At 43.5% G+C, this 15598-nt stretch overlaps 1 protein-coding gene and 1 long non-coding RNA gene across 3 annotated transcripts in view; one reads left to right on the top strand and one right to left on the bottom strand.

Annotated features, from left to right (window-relative positions):
• Positions 1-15598, bottom strand: part of mms4 (Methyl methanesulfonate sensitivity 4) — a 50726-nt gene that overhangs the window by 34447 nt on the left and 681 nt on the right. For both annotated transcript variants that reach the window (XM_075869252.1, XM_037430265.2), the window contains exons 2-5: positions 14424-14558; positions 11625-11922; positions 7799-7969; positions 7429-7587 (exon numbers count right to left, since the gene is read on the bottom strand). In XM_075869252.1, coding sequence (XP_075725367.1) covers positions 7429-7587; positions 7799-7969; positions 11625-11922; positions 14424-14558 — 763 coding nt within the window. The remainder of the gene's footprint in view (positions 1-7428; positions 7588-7798; positions 7970-11624; positions 11923-14423; positions 14559-15598) is intronic.
• Positions 5957-14683, top strand: LOC142767500 (uncharacterized). The gene is made up of 2 exons (XR_012884929.1): positions 5957-6930; positions 14444-14683. It is a non-coding gene; the product is annotated as an uncharacterized LOC142767500 (long non-coding RNA).

The raw sequence follows: 15598 nt of genomic DNA, 5'->3' as shown, positions 1-15598 counted from the left end.
GAATGAAACATAAAACGATCTCAGTGACAGTGAAAAAAATTTGGCGTTTGCCTGGTAGGTCGATATATAATCCGGTCGCATAGTTCCAACAGGATTGATTTGATATGTGGGGTTTAACGCCCCGAAATCACGATATGATTATGAGAGACGCCGTAGTGGAGGGCTTTGGAACTTTTGACCACCAGGGGTTTTTTAACAGGCACCCAAATCTGAGCACACGGGCCTACAGCATTTCCGCCTCCATCGGAAATGCAGCCGTTGCAGCCGGGGTTCGATCCCGCGACCTACGGGTCAGCTGCCGAGTACCTTAGCCACTAGACCACCGCGGCGGGGCATAGTTCCACAAGCAATCTGACGCATTCTGAAGGTTCATGCGTACTTTTGCTCGTGCTAAACTGCAAACAGCATGCTGGAATGCCAATCCGATGGGACTATAACACCAACTGTACATTCTTATGTAAAGGAAAGTTCAATACATGTTTATAATAGAGCACAGCCCTAGTGTCATGCATTGGCACAGTAAGCCATCGATAGGCCTTTAGGATTGGCAGGAGACTCTGCTGGCCAGCTGGGATTAACAATCTTGCACTTCTTGCTAGTATGTGCATTTATATTAAATATTCCAAAACAAAAATAGGTTCATTATATTGAAAAATTCATTACAAAAGTATATTCTTAACACTGCATCTATTGCAAGACTATACATTAACTTCCTTATAAGCAATATTTTGTTATATCTAGATTCGTTATAACACAGATTGAGCTTATATGGTGAATTCAACTTCAGAATAGTAAAATTGAATATCTTATTAGAAATATGTTGTGTCCTTTTTGAATCCTAATAATAAGAAGAGGGATATGTACTGCAAAAAAAATTCTTAGAGGTAAGAACCAGTACAGCATTGTTTTCCGAATTGTGCATGTCCGGCTAAGCATCACACATCTGTCAACGCATATTCGCCTGTCCTATACTTTTCGCAAAGAGAAATGCATATTTCGGAGACACCTTGCCTGCATCCTAGGCGTATTTGAATAGTGAATTTTAGGTTTTAAAAGGACTGTCTACCGTCCTACATTGCTCTCCTATTTTATGTCACAATAGAAAGTGTACCATGTGAAGTGTCTAACCTTGCAGCGGTTTCTCTGGAAAGTGCGTAGAATTTTTTAAAACAGAATTTTTCTGTTTGCATTATGTCTCCTTCCATCGGTGAGATGAATGCCGGCAACACTGGTGGGTGCCGGTGAAAATCCAAAACTGAGACCACGTGCGGTTTTCGCAGGCTTCATCAGGTTTGGTTACTGATAAAACAATTACCTCAGTAGCCATTTTAGCCGTGCGCACAAAATTTTGTTCTTCTTATGATCGGCGGCGGACACCGTGGCCGTGTTTCTTCGCCGTTTGCAGGCAGGCATGCAGGCAAGCGAACACACCGCCGGCAGCGCCACCGGGCGCCTATTTGAACGTTTGAGAAAAAAATGAAAACTGATCTCTGGCACAATACAGAGCTGCTTCAAGTAAATTAAATACAAATTCAAGTTAAACATGTTTGTTTTAAAGCAAAATAATCCTACCTGCGATAATTTTTTTGTCCTACCAATAGATTGTCAAGACTGACCACATTATCTGTTGGGTGACGCTAGTTTGTCACTTTTTATAGACTTTCAACATCAAGTGAAATTATTATTCCTTTTTTTTTCTGGCACAAACGCATGCTTGTTGCCGGCAATGTGATGAACGATCTTTTCATTGGCGCCACAATCAGAAAACTTTTTCCGAGCGGTAGACAGTCCCTTTAAGTAAATAATAATTTTGGTCAAATAATTTCAAATCGAATTTGCATAGAATATATGCTGTATAAAAAAATTGGCATATTTATCATGACCTAACTAACTTGCACAATATTTTTTTTAAACAAGACCTCTATGCAAGAGCTTTCTTTATTTTTTCCATTCAAGGAAGTCTGAACAACTTTGACAAGTAGCAGGATTTGACTTTCAGCAGGATATAAGCGATAACCTGTAAAATACGTAACATTATTCATTACAGTTAGAGTGTGTAAACCAGCAATACAAAACCATGATCAATATATTTGAGGATATGTTCATTTAAGGGGGGAAGAGGGTTTTAAATTTTTTTTTTATATTTCTTGACCAAATTCAATGAAAATTGTAACCCAGACAGAGTTTTTCAAGCTGATTTCAAAAATATAATTGCTTTTGAAATTGGTTGGCCAGTTGCAGAGATAATTAAAATTAATCCTATATTGTTTATCAGAACAATGGAAAGGCAATTATTGGCCAGAATATTAATATTGACATATGGCTAGATACTATGAAGTGTAATTAACACAAATGTAGGATTACTTTTTTAATATTACAAGTATTACCAATTTTATAGCAATTTGAAGTTTAATCTCCAGATATCTCTATCAAGCGATTAAATTAGTACCAAGAATAAAAATTTAGAAAGACTAGATTGAAAAATCTGTTCCTACATTTGTGTAGGAGACATATGTAGCTACATGCCACCACAAGAATTGTGGCTCTATGTGACCTCAAGACCAAGATATCGCTTTGGCAAGTTTCAAAAACATCGAAAATGACATTCTGAGAAAACGTCAAAAAACAAAATAGGCTCATATTTAATACAGAAAATCACAAACTATTTACAATGTTCACAAATGGCCTAGCATCAGTACCCTCCAGGAACATAGTCTGTCTGTTTAGAGTCATTTCGGTGTTGTTTTCGTAGCACACGCTGCAAGTTTTCTGCAGAAGCATGCTTGCGTGCGCATGCTTCAGCACGGTGGCGATCTTTTTCACTCATGCGCTTGGTCAACTGTTGGCCAGGGTTTAGCTGAAGTTCTTGAAGTATGGCTGTAGAAGCTTTTTCATACCCAGAATTGAACTTCATTACAGCCTCTGCCACAGCAGCTTGCACAGCAAACAATGATGCATGTTTCTCCTTCGGCGCCAGTGCCCAAATAATTGAGTGGAGACACTCGTTGTTATTTTGGGTCTTCCCTCTTAGGCATCGCCGAAGAAGCGATTCATCAGACAAACGTCTGTAAACTGGAAGAAGCGCCTCACATACATGGGGTGGCAGATTGTGGCGGTGTTTTGGAGCAGGCTCACCTTTGGCCTTTGCTGCGTTTTGGCGGCACCATGAATCTGGGCCCTCTGGACAGAGAGTGTGGTTAGAAGTGACATCGTTTGAGGTGATGTGGTAGTATGTGGCCATGACTGCTTTATGCATGGCCTTGACATCACCTTTGTGCGATTTCAAGGCCCAGCCATAGTAGCTGCTGAGCTTGGTGATAAGCTCACCAGTCAGCTTTCCTTTCCCACCGAGACTCTCTGTACCAGAGGACTTCTGCTTGGAAACTAGATTTCGCAGTGCTGTGCCCATTCTCTTGTGAATGTGGTTAACACAATCTTCCTTGTCCACGGGTATGTATCCATAGACTTTCGCATCTTGAAGAGCAAGGTAAGCGCGGCTGTCACCATCCGACAACAAGGTCGTGTACCGCAGCTTATGCTTCTGCAGCGATCTTTGGAAGAGGATCAGTGCCGCTTCCACCTCCATCTCCCCAGCTTTTTTGTCCGTGTTTTTCTGGCATGCGTGTGCCTCCTTCCAAGCCTGGTAGGCAGGGTCAACTTCTTTTGGTGCCCGTGCGCACCCAGCACAGAAATTGCTGAGCACTACATAATCGAGCACAAATCCTGTGTAGAGCTCAATTACGGTGCCGACGCCGATATGAGACGAGTGGCCGCGCGTCATCCATGTGCCATCGAACGATATAGCGATGTTGTCCGGGCTGTTTATATTTAGGTCACGGTACAAATCGCGCACTAATTGTGCACATGTCCCCATCAACTTTTCTGCCCCATCGGTTGCCGCGGGGACGAGTTTCGTTTTCAAGTGTCCCTGCCATGTTTTATTGTGCATTCCTCTCTCCGAAATGTTCATCGCCGCAAAAATGTCGTTCATTGCGGTTTGCCCGTTTCCGGTGCTCTGCATTGCACGCTCCGCAAGGATGTTTATGACAAAAGGCCTGAGCTTTGCTTTGCCGCTCACGCGCGGCGAGCTCCATCCCTGCACATTATCGCCGCAGATCGCACATTCGGCAACAAACTTCACAGCAAGGCCAAAATCCCGCTCACCTTTTCGCACCGTGAGGTTACCACCACAAATTGTACACTTGCAACTGGTAGACGCCAGCAGCGCGTTCATCGAGTCGTAACTAGCGATGAAAAAACTTGTAGCGAGATCGTTGCTAGCTTGTGTGGCAGCGTCATCACGATCCAAAAAGTCAGATTTTCGGGCAGTAGCAGGAGTTGAAGCAAGTACATTAAGTTTTTCTTGAGCTTCACTCTCTATACGCCGCAAATCTTCTGGCTGCAACATTGCAGTGTCGTGCCGAAACGACGACGAAGACCCGCGGCGGTTGTCAAGAGCGCTTTGGGGGACTAGGCCTAACACGCCCGCATCGGCGCCGCTCGACTCGGGAAGCACGCCGTTCTCCGCATGGTCAGGAACTGGTGGTGGCACAGCAGCGCATTTCTGGAAGTTGTACGGAGTCTTCCTCTTCCTTTTTGTTCCGAATTTGTACTTCGTAGCGAACTTCGGCGACGGCGTCGACATCGTTGCTCACGTGCGAAAACCAGTTGACGCGTACGGTGTGCGCACAGTCGCCGCGGAGTGATGCAGACGATGCCTGTCAGGCCAATGGCGTGACCCGCTGCGGGTCACGTGCCGTAACTGGCCAATTACTGCGCGTGTTGGGACTTCTTTTTGAATCGGGATATCTTCACAGCCAACGCGCGCTCGGAGCCGAAAATGGCGCGAAAATCAAGACGAGAGGCTGCGCTTTCAAACGATATATGATTCGCGGCTGTCGGACAAATATGACGGCCGTCGCGTGTCACGGAAAAGGCGCTTTATTTACCAAATTCTTGGCTCATATTTAGCTGGCACTGGTGCTAAAATTGATATTACGGCTAAGATATCGTTTCAAACTGCATAAAACTTGGCGAAATGGTAGAATATTGGATGGAAATAGCAAAACTGCCATTTCCAAAAAATCAACTTTTTGACGATTTTTCGGCTTTTAAAACCCGTGTCCCCCCTTAAAGAGACCCTGCAACAGTTCTTCAAGAAACGGATTCACTAAAGAAGCTTATTGCAAGGCTTATGAATTAACCGCAGCAAAAATTTTTTAGAATCTGCCCAGTACGAGTGGAGTCACAAAGATTTGTCACATGCTGCAATTGCATTCTCTCTTCTCTCGTTCCGATGAAAGCGCTTGAAGCAAAGCTGGGAGAGATGGAAAAGAAAATACGACAAGTGCGTGCCGTGACCTTGAGCCCTCCTTCTCTCCCATTTTTTTTTCTTTGAATATGCGGCTTTTTAGTGCGATCGCGCATGTACTGTGCACATGTCGTGGCCACACACAGCAGCCCCAGTAACGATAGAGTGAGCTCCAGGTCACTCCAGGCCACATTGTGAGCTCCAGGCCACATTGTGGAGTCATTTGCCGAGAGAAGAGAGCAATATTTATCTGACTTTCAGAGCTTATTGTGAGCTCCAGGTCGCGTTCTGTGCTATAATATTTAGCTCGCGTGTTCTCAGTAGCCTCAACTACCGATAGGCAGCGTTTGTTGACCATGCCCAAGAAGTGTTGCAGGGCCCCTTTAAATTTCAAGTAGAGCTTCGCGGTAGAGCAAATTTCCCTTGAATGGGTACTTTCACGGTTTAGCACCACTATGCTGCAGTAAAACCACCTTTACAAGCAATTACATGCGTTTTGATATACACCTATTCATTCATGTCAAATACCGTATTTACACGATTGTAAGACGATTCGAATGTAAGACGACCCCCCCAAAATTGCATCTCTAAAAAAAAAAGAAAAAAGAACGCATGCATTTTACACAAGGAAAATTTATTCACGTGGTTGCGGAGGATTATTCATCGTCGCTGGAATCGTCCTCGCTGGTGCTGCTGCCGACATTGCTGCTGCAGTCCCACAGCACGTCGTCGTCAAGTGTGAGTCCACACTTCGCGAACGACCGCACCACGGCATCGCGTGGGACGGCCGCCCATGCGGAGAGGACCCACCCGCACACAGTAGCCAGGGAGGCTCTCCTCACACGCCCGCTTGGCGTAAGTTCGCGGCTTCCCGACGAAATCCACTCGTATTCGCGGCGCAGGAGGTCTTTAAAAGGCTTGTTGACCCCCACGTCGAGAGGCTGAAGCTGCCCCGACAAAGAGGAGCTCTTCTGTCAACTACCAATACCCCCCTACGGCGGCTCTTCCATCGATTACCGGTGCTCCCTCAAGAGTTGTGCGCTCGTCATAAAGGCACTCGTAATGCGCGCAGTAGATGCTAAAAAAAGAAAAGCTTTTGTATAAGCACGCGGAAAACTATGCGCTTTGGGTTGAGCGGGAAACTATTCGAGATGACAATACATGGTTCGATTTCGATGCTAAGGTACATGGTTCGATTTCGATTCTAAGACGACCCCCCAACATTGGATTGTCAAATTTGAAAAAAAGGGTCGTCTTACAATCGTGTAAATACGGTACTTAGAAATATTCAATTATTTAAGATCGAATCGAATACTCTATTATTTGTTCGAATATTCCCACAAGCCTACTGCACGCACATTTGCAGCGCATCCGACAAGGCGGGCCCATCTAGCTCGTGCGATAAAACAAGTTGCATTTTTGCTTTTGTTCCGGCAGTTTTGTCAATTTACTGCACAGCAGGAAGGTTACAGAAGATGCAAAATAACGAGGTGCTCATTGTCCTCATCAAACACCATCCTACACTATGGCACCCAAAGTGCGAACATCGCAAGAACATGCGACAAGGTGCCCCTAGGTCAAGGTAGCATGAATTGCACTAACAGACACTGCCATTGCTGGTGAGTTCTCAGAAACTCTATATGCGCATCGAGTACTTCAGATTATGATCACGCTCAAGCCCATCACTATTGCTTTTTGAACACAACCTACAAAAAGGAGTTGACCGCCATCAAGAAATTTCGGGTTAACTCGCGACCAAAAGAGTGTACGGATTTGTGTCACATGTGAACACGATATTACTGCCTCAATACAAAAGCAGTGAAAGTCAATAAGAGACAAATTTCGCCGCCTCCTCAAGGCCATAAGAGATAAATGGTACCGAAGAAGAGACCACGCAAGACATCAACTGGCTATGCTTCAAGTGGATGATGTTCCTTTCCAATACGGTGTACCAAATAATACTGCAATACTCTTTCTAGCATTTGAAGCACTGAAGTATTCATACAGGTCTAGTTTTGATTTCAAACATGTGTCGACAAGCCCAGCTTGTCCACTACTTGAAAGTGGTAAAACTTCACACACTTCTCTCCTTGAAAACACTCGATAGCTCGACATACCTCCTTTAGAGACAGTGCAGTGCGCTTCCAACAGACGGCACGCTCTACAGGTAGTGTCTGGATTTCAGCTCGGATCTCTGCCTGCTCTAGCGTCTCGCACATCAGCTGGAGCGAGGCCTCGTTGTCCATTAGCCGGGAGTCCAACACCACTGTCACATACTGCGTGGCACATTGTTGCTACTATTATCGCAACACTTTGCAATGATGAAATCACTAAGCCAAGCAACGGAACTCATATTAAGCAGCATTTTTAGGCACACACGTACATTGGTATGATTCGAATAAATAGGTGCCACTATTATTTGTGCCCACCCCTGTCCCCGCATGCTGAAAAACTTGAAGCAACAAAGAAAGGATGCCGGCCGCTAACCTTCATGCAGTGCCCAGGCTTAGAGGCGCGCCCAATTTCGATGGCCATGGCCTTGCGCTGCTTCTCGAGCTCCTTCGCGACACGGCGGGCCTCGCGCTCTTCGGGAGTGATGCGTACGCGCTTGGCCTTCAGTTGCGTATACGCCAGTGCCGCCACCGTTCCTTCGTCCACCTACACAGTAGAAGCAGGTTTACCTGTCAGATTTATGCATGCCAACCTAAATTTGAAACCTTTGGTAACATACAATGCATTTTTATACTTTTCAGGAACCAGTAGAATGGTTAAATTGTCCTAGATGATTTTATCATCGTGAAAAAAGCTTCAAAAGGCAACAATACTAGAAGAAGAGGAGGTAGGAAGCAAATTTCTTTAAAGCGTGCTCTGGGCATACACACTTTTTTAAATGCCATTTTGCCACACAGTTCTAACAGCAATGATTGCAGCAGCCAGTTCAACAAATCTTTAATTATTTAATAAGCAAAATTGTGCCTGGCAAAGCAAAACACCTGCAATACAATGATAGCACCTAGCACGCTCACTGAACATCGAAAAATCAACTGTAAGGCAACATGCGGTGGCTTCTGCAGATGACAAATAGTACGATTCAGCGTCTATTGCCATGTATCAGTAGCACTCATGCATAGATAGTGCCACAGTAAATGAAGAGGCACACAGACAATAAAAAATCACACTTAACAGAGCAAAAAAAGACATGGACAAAAGAGAAAACCAGCCTTATTAAGCACCAACATAACCAACTTGTACAATATTCTATCCTCATTCAGCAATGTAACAGAGCAACGTACTTCACTTCTGCGAAGGTTAAGCACCACGGTGAGAGCAGGTGGGCAAACAAACTCCAGCATGCACCTCGCCCAACTCTGCATTTTCTGTCGCATGCAATGAGGAGTGCTGTTACATTCCCATAAGAACTGCTGCTGAGTGATATGAACTCAAATTAAATTAGAACGGCTGCTGCATCAGAATGGTTAAACATTGTAATAACCAGTCACCGTCATCATCATTTTCGTCCTATCTTGAGTGGACTGCAAAAGAAAGTTCCCTCGCACTGGTCACCAATTCACTATATTTCGTGCGAGCCAATGTCCACAGATGTTTGTGAACTTTTTAATTTCTCTACCTTCATTGGCTAACGTTTCCCTATCCTGTGTCCATTTCATCACTCCTACAGACTATTGTCTATCTGAATTTTGCATTCGAATTGACCAAATCCTCTTATTTATCAACACATCAGCTAGAACACTCGCTACCGGCAAATTCACTGATCCACTCTGCTCTCCGCGTGTATCTTATGTCATGCCAATCACTTTTTACTCCATTGCTCATTACTTTGTTCTCAACTCTTCTGAAATTTTTTTGTTATACTCCAAATTACCGTCCCATAGGTTGGTACTGAAAGCATACATTAATTGCACAAGTCTTTTTGGGGGGACAGTGGCAGATTGCTCATTTCGATTTAGGAAAGTCTGCTACAAGCACTCTAGCACGTCCTTATTACACAATGCATTAAAGAGCTTGTTCGACTCCAGTGTCAGGAGTTGCGAGCAAAAAATCTGCATTTTCATGAGCATAAATTTGAGACAGACGAAAGTAAAGAAATAAAGAAACTTGTGCTAGAGATTAAATTGAATTTGGAAATTCTATGTGGCTAGCAGGTATTTCACCACATAGCCTGCCTGTCCTCAACATTGTTTTGTAAAAAAAATGTTGAATGAATGTCATGCAGTGTAAGGAGCATTCTTAAAAGAGCAGTGAAACCAAATTTTCAACTTGAGATGTGGTGTTCCTTCGATTGTTTGGTATGCACGAGTTATTTTAGCGAAGTATGAACGGCGTCCGTCCCGTATAAGTTACGTATTCTATTTCGAGCACAAAGAGCGTTCAAAGGCTCAATAGTGTGTTCTTTGCCATGAGACATTGAGAGTACTTTGACGTGTTCAGTGAGTTCTAGGCCACGCCTCAATCACTAAGTGACGATGAGCGACCAGTAATGACATCGACAACCTTAGTGTTGTCATTGCGGTCTCTACACGTAGTAACGTCTGGCTTCCTGGCAACGGCTCCACTTGCTTTGTTTTGTTTGCTTCGTGCAGCATGTTCGTGTGAATCCTGCATTTACGTTGTGCCGCTTTGGGTGATTTGTCGTGAAGTCGGGAGCACGAATGGGATTATTTGATGCTACGGTCATGGCAAAGAAGTAACACGCATGCAGCGTTGATATGTCTTATCAGCCAGCGTGGCCCAAGCGTGCGTCTTCAGCTGCTTTGTCGCTGCTTGGTCTGGCATTGATTTCAGAATCCCTAATCAGAGGAGGATCGACCCGAAAACGATTCGCAACGCCATGAACCACCGCAATTCCTCATTCCTCAGTGTTTCCATCGTCACTTGTGGACGTTTATGACAACAGCGACGACAATGGGGGTGGCGAAGACATGCCCATACACGTGCGCACCGAGCAGACCAAATGTCAACTGAAACTCACATCACCATTTCATGTGGCCACGTGATCAGATGGGGCGGGATTGTGGAAGGTGATCGCTTGGCAGCGCTGAAAATAGGCGGGCTTTGCACACGTCCTTAATTGGGTTTGATACTGGTCTTGCTTATTGATATTACATATATTAATTCATCCTTCTATTGCATAATTAATACCAAATTGTTAATAGGGGATTGATAACTACGCGTTACCAAATGCAACGTGCATCAAGTTGATGTCACTGCTCCTTTAACATGGGTAAAATTACGTGGCAGAAGCGTAGACACGCACTAGGCATCAAAACATGTGAATTGAGCAATGAGTGCTCGATTTATAAGGACACTCAAGTAAAACAGCGAATACGTTCAAATGATCGAGTGCTCTCTGGGAACTTTAATGCCATTAACTTCCCCATTGTAAGTTTATTATTAGAGGTGATAGTCAGGGTCAAGGTTCTATTTTTGAAATTTTGCACCAAAATCCTATGTCAACCAAAATCACCGTGACATCAGTGTCATCCCGGATGTCAAAATGTATTTGTCGTAGTTCGGAGACATTGGCTCAAGTTTCCCGAAACTCGGTGCTAAGAGTATGGCCCACTCAGAGGTCAATACAATTAATTTTTGCCAATTAGGAGCTACGTTGGCACTATGCGGCACTGTCAAAATCTATGGCATTAAGACGTTTGGTGCGAGAATTTCAAAATAACGTTGCCAAATGCATTTCATTTTTGTTTATTTTTATTTTCACTTACAAAGCATTTCTTTGCAGACAGCATGAGGAGATTAAAATTGTGTAAGGGTAGTTATCCCAAGGATAGGAAGATCGCCTTTCCTTTTAATGTTCCTTTGAAGGACCACCAAATACAGAGTGTAAAGACATAACTAACTGCCATTATCGCCAACGACATCGACAGCATGTGCCGCTGCACAAGTGTGAACGTTGCCTTGCAGACACACAGTGGGTGCTTCGCCAATTCGCAAAAAAAAAGGTTACGGCATAGTGAGCACTATACAACTGTACTTGCGGTAAGCGTTAGAAAATAGTTTGAAACTACCAATTTCGCTTTTTCCTTGCAGCACAGTTTAGACAGCCACAAAGAAGAGAAGCTAAACTAGCGCAAAGCCAAACTAGTGATTGAGAATGTGGTGCGAACTAGGCTAGATCACGCTATCTCATCTGGAAGGTGAAGCTCAAGCGTCCTCGCAGTTTTTTCTGTGGTCAATTTCGTTTCAACGAAGGGGCTCCCCTGTCAGTAGTCGGCCTATGCATACATTCTCATGTAGGAACTCAGCCGCAGCAAACGAAAAAGCAATAAAAAAAGCTTACACCTGTAACAGTGCCGGATGATGGCACTGTTGCAGCAGGCGGGCTGCTCGAGCTCAGAAGACGGCCATTCTCCCTCGCCCCTGCACAAGCACCAATGACGTGTCCCAGATCTGGAAGCTCGTCTTCGTTTTCGCTGTCCGAAATTCTGTGCACAGCATTTCGTTTCAGGGGGCTTGCTATCCCGTTCGGCAGAGTTGTCTTCTTATCTTGTTGGCGTATTGTCCCATTATGTGAACCAGTTTTCATGTCCTGTGAGCTCGTCCTCATACGCAGTGGGCTCACCTTTATCCTTGGTGGGCTATTAAGCACAAAAACAAAAGGAGATAAGATAACGTGCATTGGTATTAAGTAGAACCAAGAGCATTTGTGCAAGACACATTTTGGTAATGTGAAATGTAAATTATGATAGCTCAAATATAAAAAAAATTTTGCCACAGCTGATCTTTGAAAAACCAACACAAAGCCTTGTAAAAAATTTTGGCAACTACCTGAACGCAACAAAGCATCATTCAGCAAGTGCTTTACCAAAAGTAGTTTCCAAACTGATTTGTTATTGATGGAAATAGAAGTTCAACTTTGCAGCTCATAAATACCCCCAGGAAAATAGACAATCTCTACCATTGTGTCTCGACAGATACCTAAAAGTTGTGTTTATTCTCTACATTCTCTCACATACTGGAACTGAAGGATTGTGTCATGTTCAAATCGATAGACCCGCCTATCTAGGTTTTTTTTTTTGCGACGTTGCATGGTCCAAATTGAATTTTACAGAAGTCACATACCATGGTCAGCAACGTTCTGTGCAGTATGTATACATAGGCGTATCAGCCGGGGGGGGGCAAGGGGAGCGCAAGCACCCCACTGAGAAAAGTTGGGGGGGCTGAGCCCTCCCACTTTTGACAGTGGTCACTGTTCGCTGCACGCTGGGAAAAAAACCAACAACTAAGGCGAAGTCTTGCTTCATCACAGTGATCACTCCTTTATATTGTTACAAGGAAATGAAAATGTTACCAGGGAATGTTTTAATATAGTGAAAATTTTCCGAAATTTCTGCTGTGACGATTTTCTTTGAAGGCTCTTTGCGGTGCGATATCGATGCTACAACTGATGTCAACCGAACATGACGTGCTCCTGTATACAGTAGGAGTACATATGGAATGTTTATCTCCTTGTTATAAATTTAGATAGCTAGCATAGTAACCGGAATCACTTTGCACCGACTTGATATCTGCACAGTACCTTTACCAAGGCAGATTCAATACCTTGCATAGTCCTGTGATAGAATACATGACTGCCACACGAAATGCTGAATTTCGATTTCTTCTGGGATGCTTATTTTTATTCTTTGCACGCATTATATCAATGCTACCAATGCCAGATTTTTTAAAGGTTCTCGCGTTTCAATTAACAACATCTGTTGTCGCTGCTCCTAGGTAGATACAAACATTAAGGCGCATACCGGCATATCGCAGCCCGTGGTATAATGGTATGGGACACGTAATCAAATGAGTTTCATGGGGTACACATGATTTTTGCGTTATGGCAGACACATACACATCTTCTCATACCTTCGTGCCCCCCCCCCATGCCGATTTCGGTCTATACTAAGTGACAAGGCAAATATGAGAGTATCAAGAATTAGCCAACCAGATATGTAGATAAGTAGATATATACACTCATAACACCTTTAGTTCTCTAGGGATTGCCCTGCATTTAAAATTCAATTTCTTTGTGAGCTGCTTTTAGTCATTCAAAATTCCTTCAATGATGCAAATAAATATATACTCCTGGGGAGGCCGCCATCAACATAATTGCATTCATACGGAGAGTTGCGAGGCAATGCATAAAAGGCATAAAACACACTATACGTGTCCTTTTTTTACGCTATTCAACAAGCGCTGTGTGTAAGAAAAATCACAACAAAGTACAATTGCATTGATAAGTTGCACAGGTGATGAAGCTACACAGGTGCACATACCTAAATTACACATGTGGTAACAATATATATTCCAGATGACGAGTGAGGTACGTTGTTTGCCCCTCCCCCCGCGCGAAAGAGTTGGTACATCACTGTATGTACATCCGAGCTCTACTCACTGTCACACCCTATCTTTCTCGACAAGAGGGGCATGCATATTTTTGTTCTTGATTTTGACCTTTTTTTGCCCGACAGAGTTATTTTGTACTTTGCCGGCATGAATGCCACTGCGCTATTTACACAATGTGTTCGTTCGCTTGTAATCTCCGAATTTGGTGAGGAAGTTAAATGGAACAGATGTGAATTTTGCCCACATGGAGTACTAAGCATAGCTTGATATTCAGCGGAACTATGGTGGGCAAGTTTTACATGTGCCTCAACCCCACAAATACAAGGTTATCTGTTGTGCCTGCTTGATTTGTATATGCTTCTTCTTGGTATTTATTTCGTTCATGTTTTAATAAACTGTTAGAAGTATTTCCACATTAGATGTGCATGGTCCATTCAGATTTGTTTTTTGTATTACACACTTTTTAAGTTTAAGTTGACATTGAGCATATGTCAAGTCCATTTTTTGTTCTGCTTTCCAAAACCAAAAAAAGCCTCACGATGTTAAGCTTTATTATAATGGACATGGATACCACGAACCAATGCATATAATGAATGAAATCCATGAAAGAATTTTTTTATGTTACGATGAATGTCATACTCAACAATGACATTTTCTTGTCGGGAAATATTGCTTTCAATGAAGTGCTATTGCGAATCACTATCTATTGGTCGTGTTCCATATTATGTCGAGAATAAACGTTCATGCCAACCTGTTGCTGGCGGTTTGCAGCTCCTGCCGTGCCTGCAGCCGGGCCCACAGCGGTGGAAGGTCCTCATCGTCGCTGTCCCATAGGCTACCGCGTCGCACCTCGCATTCAGAGGTGCTGCTCCTTGCACTGTATTCACTAAAAAAAAGAAGGCAGAATAACATCCAGCAGTATGTCTAAGTGAGTAAATCAGGAGACAGTGCACAGCTGCATGTTGATAACTTGCAAGAAATGCGAAGACCATATAATTATGGGGTGATTAACCTGCTCTAGTCTGTTAATGATGATGATGGAACGTTATTGGGCCTCTGCGCATGAATAACAAAGGCACCGGCATGCAAAGTATTGATAGCATTAACGTTACGTCACAAAGTCCACATCCCATCATGTTGATGCTCTCGCATGGTTGTTTCAGTGACATCAGTGCAAGCCATCTATTGTAACAGCACAATAACACAAACATGATCATGAGTGAGAACTCACCCCTACTAAGTTGGATTCCCGCTAAATAAAAACTTCAGCAAGTTAGCACATATCGTACGAGGAATAATTTAATATACAAGCACTAGGAAAAAAGACAATGGTACTTTACACAAAACAAGTTTATGTGACCACTCAACTGATGTAGGGCTTTCGAAGCTTTGTACTCACTAAAACGCATATCGTGCGGACAAGTTGAAGCTTAATCAGGCAAAGGGTAGCTTCAGGCGAGCCTCTTTAAAGATAGGGTTTAGAAGGAAATCCTTTCCTTTACCAAAGCGGGCAGTTAGCGGCGGTGAATGTCTGAAAATAACAGTCGAGCTCATAAGTCGATTCGGGGTGGCTCACTAATTACGTTTGTATTAATTACTTTACGGCAGATATCGCAACTAGCCAATTATATTCGTGAGGTCACAAGTCGGATCGATCTTTACTAGCTTACAGGGTTACACAAATTATGAGATATTCATTCGGAAAGTGTGCAGGCAAACAACCAGGAGCTCAGGTTACGTCATGCTTTTACTGCACGCACCACACCCCGCTACAAAAGTAAGGTCACGAACAATTCCGCAACAAAACGTAACTCTACCACCACCCGTGTTATCGAACGTACACTCGCAGAGAATGTTTGTTTAGTGTTCGCACGACAAATCAAAGCAGAATCAAATCATTCCACGTTCGTTGTTTAGAAGGGAACT

The sequence above is a fragment of the Rhipicephalus microplus genome, chromosome 7, assembly GCF_043290135.1.
Source record: "Rhipicephalus microplus isolate Deutch F79 chromosome 7, USDA_Rmic, whole genome shotgun sequence".
Taxonomy (NCBI): Eukaryota; Metazoa; Arthropoda; class Arachnida; order Ixodida; family Ixodidae; genus Rhipicephalus; species Rhipicephalus microplus.
This window is presented reverse-complemented; position numbering and strand designations above follow the sequence as displayed.